This window comes from Salvelinus sp. IW2-2015, linkage group LG4q.1:29 (genome assembly GCF_002910315.2).
Source record: "Salvelinus sp. IW2-2015 linkage group LG4q.1:29, ASM291031v2, whole genome shotgun sequence".
Taxonomy (NCBI): Eukaryota; Metazoa; Chordata; class Actinopteri; order Salmoniformes; family Salmonidae; genus Salvelinus; species Salvelinus sp. IW2-2015.
This window is the reverse complement of record NC_036842.1, coordinates 61,538,763-61,543,950: the sequence shown is the minus strand read 5'-3', so window position 1 is coordinate 61,543,950 and position 5,188 is coordinate 61,538,763. Positions and strand designations below refer to the sequence as shown.

Genomic DNA, 5,188 nt, shown 5'->3' with positions numbered 1-5,188 from the left:
TGAGAAATGAAGGCTATTCCATGCGAGAAATTGCCAAGAAACTGAAAATCTCGTACAACGCTGTGTACTACTCCCTTCACAGAACAGTGCAAACTGGCTCTAACCAGAATAGAAAGAGGAGTGGGAGGCCCCGGTGCACAACTGAGCAAGAGGACAAGTACATTAGAGTGTCTAGTTTGACAAACAGACGCCTCACAAGTCCTCAACTGGCAGCTTATTAAATAGTACCCACAAAACACCAGTCTCAACGTCAACAGTGAAGAGGCAACTCCGGGATGCAGAGTTCCTCTGTCCAGTGACTGTGTTCTATTTTTTTTCTTTTGGAAAAGCTGTATTGTTACATTTCCTTTCAAAACATCTCATTTATATTTGTACAACATTTATACACATAAAAACGGCATAAAAGCATAAAAACAGCATTTGAATATTACATTTAAATTTGTTAAAAAGTACATGTTGCTTATTTAAAAACAATAGAAACAACCATGAATAAAAGTACTTTTTCTTGTAAAATATCCAATATTTAAAAGCCATTTAAAATGTGTACTAAATATTTATTTAAAGACATGAAAACATGTTAAAAAGTCACTTTGTTAAAAAGCTGTCTTCGGTCCTTTGTACAGGAACGGGGTGAGTCCTTATCAACTCGCCTTCTCCTGCTCTTCTGAATCAATAACCGTCCTGTCCTTCGGGTCCCAGAGGAGATCACTCCACTAGGCGCATCGCCCTAGGCGCCGCAGCGCTGTCAGGCAGTGACCGCCGGGACCTTGCGTGTTGTGGGGGACCCGTCGCCTGGGGGTCGAGGCCTCCTTTCTTCTGTACCATCCCAGGGTTTCCGTGGCTACCATGGCCACTGTCTGGGGGGTGGTCTCTACTCGTTTTGCTACCAGCAGGTTGCGGGAGGACCACAGTGCATCCTTCAGACACGTGAGGGTGGACCAGAGCTTGGTGAAGGCCTTCGGTGGAATAGGCCTTCGGCCCACCCCATACAGCACGAGCTGGGGCGTTAGGTCGTCCCCTGCTGGCAGACACGGGAGATCAGGGGGCCTGCTTCCTTCCACAGGTCCTTGGCGACTCTGCACTCCCAGAGCAAGTGCCTCACCGACTCATCTTTGCCGCAGCCTGGTCGGGGGCATGCGGGTGTCCTCGCCATSCCCCGGGAGTGCATAACGGCCCTGACTGGGAGGATCTCGTGGGCGACCATCCAAGACAGGTCCCGGTGCCGGTTCAGCAKAACAGGATGAGCCACGTTGCGCTAAACCATTGTGGGTTCGCCTGTAGCATGCCCGCACACTGGACACACTGGTTCCCGCTCCTGCACAAGAGAGAGAAGAGAGCTGTGTTTAGTTAAAACCATGACTGCCACTTTTTCCTGTTTAAAATGTCTTAAAAACTTTTGGAGTTGGACGTAGTGTGTGGGGAGCAGGAAAGAGACTGGGGCTCACAGGTCTGTGTTCTTTTACCCATCTTTTAATCTTTTAGTTTTATTGGCCAGTCTGAGATATGGCTTTTTCTTTGCAACTCTGCAAAGCAGGAAGCCTGCCAGGTGTAGTGGTGGTAGGATTCACTCCATGGTGCTGAAAATAAAGCTCTGCTGTTGGGACAGTTTTATGTAGGCCCTAACAGTTTGTGGGCACTGTTTGTCACCATTATAGTGCAATTAACGTGTTGTTTAGTGGCTTTGCTGGCATGCATCTAAAAAAAAAATTGGGGGAGTTTGCCCCACCAACATTTACACGCTAAAATCGCCACTGGTTGAGACAAGTAACTATGAAAAAGGCAAACATCATGATAGGCTTGCAAGCTGAGTTTGAATAAGACATCTGATTACCACTTYGCATTTAGAACGGTTSGTTTTATTATAGCWAATAAATAACCAAATCATTGATGGATGTTTACTAGATAAAATAAATGCATCCGTCGTCTGCCCCTAAAAGCCGGTCGGCATTACGCGTCATCGCGTTCCGAAAGGAAGGTCACTGTCGTCATGATCTGACAGACTTTCCAGTTGTTTTGAACGCAACATAATGACGGCCRATAAAACACGGCCAAATACTTCCGGGTCAGGACCGTCAAGAACTTATAAAAATTAAGTATTCAAGGGAACCTGCTAAATATGTACAAAGCACAACCGATAAAAATATGATGGGTAGGCGTACAATACAGCACAAATTATTATATGTTAATCAATCTTTACCCCCTTAACTGACTTGCCTAGTTAAATAAAGGTTAAATAAAATAAAATAAATATTCACGTTTCCACAATAAAGAACCTTTATTTTGAAGACCTGRCGAAATAATTGACCAGGAAGTGATTCTCTTAAAGGCATTACATGCTCTTGTATATTTTTATGAATTTAAGAACTACAGTATTAGAATGGCATCACTGTTGCTACTGCAATCAATATAATACAATTTAGGGTAACGTTTTATGGTATGGAAACGTGTAACACTTGCATGGGATAAGATACTCGAGTTCATTGTATTTGCGTGGTTTCAGTATCGTGTGCAGTGAGCTAACTAACTGCTGTAGCTATTAGCTTACTAGCTAGGTTAGCTGCTCAACATGTAAACTTGTCATGTGATAATGTGAAATTATTTTGATCATACCCGGGTCACAACATATTGATTTGGTAAACTGGCCATTTTTTATGTGCATGTATACTTATCTTTGCCCAACACCAATTTGTTGTTGACCATATTTACAGTTGTTGACTTCCTTCTTTACAGTTCTTTCCTTGTCTCCTGCAGGGCTGTAGCAGACTGACTACTGCCAGGATTGAACCCAGCCATGAATATAACTGTGAGCTCTTCAGTGCTGTTGACTAGTGCTTACAGAATGTGTATTTCTAAAGCCCCACGGCCCCATTCCACTGGATCCATTGGCTGGGTTGTCCCTGTCTCCATGGCCCCCTACCGGTCTTATTCTACAAACATCAAGGTTCGTTCCTACCTACAGTACATGAAGCGGAAGATCAAGCCCCCACCAAGTCCTCCATACCCCCATGTCTGCCAGGTGGGTGAACCGGTGCTGCGAGCCCAGGCTGCAGCGGTAGACCCTGGGGCAGTACAGGGTCCGGAGGTTCAGGAGGTGATCCACACCATAGTAAAGGTGATGCGGAAATTTGAATGTGTGGGACTGAGCGCACCTCAAGTTGGAGTGCCACTTCGTATCTTAGCTCTGGARTTCCCAGAGCGCATGTTGGAGGACAGCTTGCCTGCTGCACGTGAAGCCCGCGGTCTGACCACTGTGCCTCTGCGGATCTTTATCAACCCACAGCTGCGAGTCCTAGATGGACGCACAGTTCTGTTCCAGGAAGCCTGTGAGAGCATCTCAGGGTTCTCGGCCACTGTTCCACGCTACCTCTCTGTGGAAGTCTCAGGTGAGATAAGTAACGTGTTCCAGAGAGCAGCTCAATTTAAAAAAAGTTATGTTTTGCAACTGTTTGGAGTAATGATTACACCCCAGATTTAATGTACCCGAAACAGCCATCAGACCTAAATCTCTCGACCCATGGCTGGTCAACATCAAATCAATTAGGCATGCGTTTGTTTTTTWAATTAATGTTTTAATTTTTTGTGTCAAAGGCTTGAATGAGAAGGCAGAGCCTGTGACCTGGCAAGTGAGCGGCTGGCCCGCACGCATCCTACAGCATGAGATGGATCACTTGGATGGAGTCCTATACATTGACCGCATGGACAGTAAAACCTTCATTAACGTGAACTGGGCAGCAAAGAACGAGTAGCCGTTTCAAACAAACCTAGTCACCCTGATTGACCCACAGCACTTAAAGACAGTTCTTGGACATAACATGGCAGCAGATAAGACCATTCTGAAACCTTTCCTTTGACTGATTAAACTGTAAATTCTTAATAATAAATMATGTATTTATGAAGGCAGATTTATAGTCTGGATGAATATTCAATTCTCTTGCAAGTTGTTTAATTTGTGTGGATATTTTTAAAGGAACTGAAATATTGACTAAACTGTGGTGTCACCAGATGGCTGACCAGAGAAAATATTGCTGAATGTTGGAAGTAAAGAAAAAACKGAATAGCTTTTATATGCTGTAGTATCCTGCATTTCAACATCAACATCTAAAAAGCACAGCACGAGAGACATCTGTTCCTATTTTAAATCCCATTTTAATTCAAATATCTTGCAGAAAAAAGAACAAATAATGGAAACAAACACCTTAACCTCAAACCACATTTGGCAGTATTATCTTAAATCTTGAGCTGCAACATGTAATCACTGGTTTCAGACTCAACATAAGTTTAAGGCTCCAGATCCCAACGGTCAATGAGACTGGATAAATTATTATGGAAAACAAAGGTCACTTTCAGGGAAATTTAAGGACCTACCAAGAGCCCAAAATAGAAAAATATACAAGAGTTTGGCACTTCACTTTTAATCCCTGGGTGGGCTAAAGCTAATGTATAAATTATTACAAATTAAGGGTATTTTGAATTGAAGGCAACACGTACTTTGCCTTAAAAGTATTCACACCCCTTGACTTATTCCACACGTTGTTGTGTTACAGCCTGAATTTAACATCCTGAACACAATATCCCATAATGTCAAAGTGGAATTATGTTTATTTTTTTATGTTTACAAATTAATAAAAAATTGCTGAAACGTCTCAAGTCAAGTATTCAACCACATTTCATGGCAAGAGGAAAAATGTGCTTAACAATTCACATAAGTTACATAGACTCACTGTTCGCAATAATAGTGTTTTACATAATTTTTAATCGACTACCTCGTCTCTGTACCCCACACATACAATTATCTGTAAGGTCCCTCAGTCGAGCAGTGAATTTCAAACAGATTCAACCACAAAGACCAGGAAGGTTTTCCAATGCCTCGCAGAGAAGGACACCTAATGGTAGAAGCGTAAAAAAAAAAAGCAAACGTTGAATATCCCTTTGATTATGGTGAAGTTATTACACTTTGGATAGTGTGTCAATACAGCCAGTCACTACAGGTGTCCTTCCTAACTCAGTTGAAAGAGAGGAAGGAAACTGCTCAGGGATTTCACCATGAGGCCAATGGTGACTTTAAAACAGTTACAGGGTTTAATGGCTGTGATAGGGTAAAACTGAGGWKGGATCAACATTGTAGTTACTCCACAATATTAACCTAATTGAGTGAAAAGAAGGAAGGCTGTACAGAATAAAAATATTC

General features: G+C 42.7%; 1 protein-coding gene across 3 annotated transcripts; it reads left to right on the top strand.

Annotated features, from left to right (window-relative positions):
* The first annotated feature begins 2,290 nt into the window (after positions 1-2,290).
* LOC111962312 (peptide deformylase, mitochondrial) lies at positions 2,291-3,900 on the top strand. Of its 3 annotated transcripts, none has more exons than XM_023985310.2 (3): positions 2,291-2,434; positions 2,752-3,383; positions 3,589-3,900. In XM_023985310.2, the coding sequence occupies exons 2-3, from the start codon at positions 2,792-2,794 to the stop codon at positions 3,744-3,746; spliced, it is 750 nt and encodes a 249-aa protein (XP_023841078.1). In that variant the 5' UTR covers positions 2,291-2,434; positions 2,752-2,791; the 3' UTR covers positions 3,747-3,900. The 3 variants fall into 3 exon arrangements, with proteins under 3 accessions (XP_023841078.1, XP_023841080.1, XP_023841079.1); XM_023985312.2 differs by having other exon boundaries at positions 2,731-3,383; XM_023985311.2 differs by having other exon boundaries at positions 2,291-2,633.
* The last annotated feature ends 1,288 nt before the right edge of the window (positions 3,901-5,188 follow it).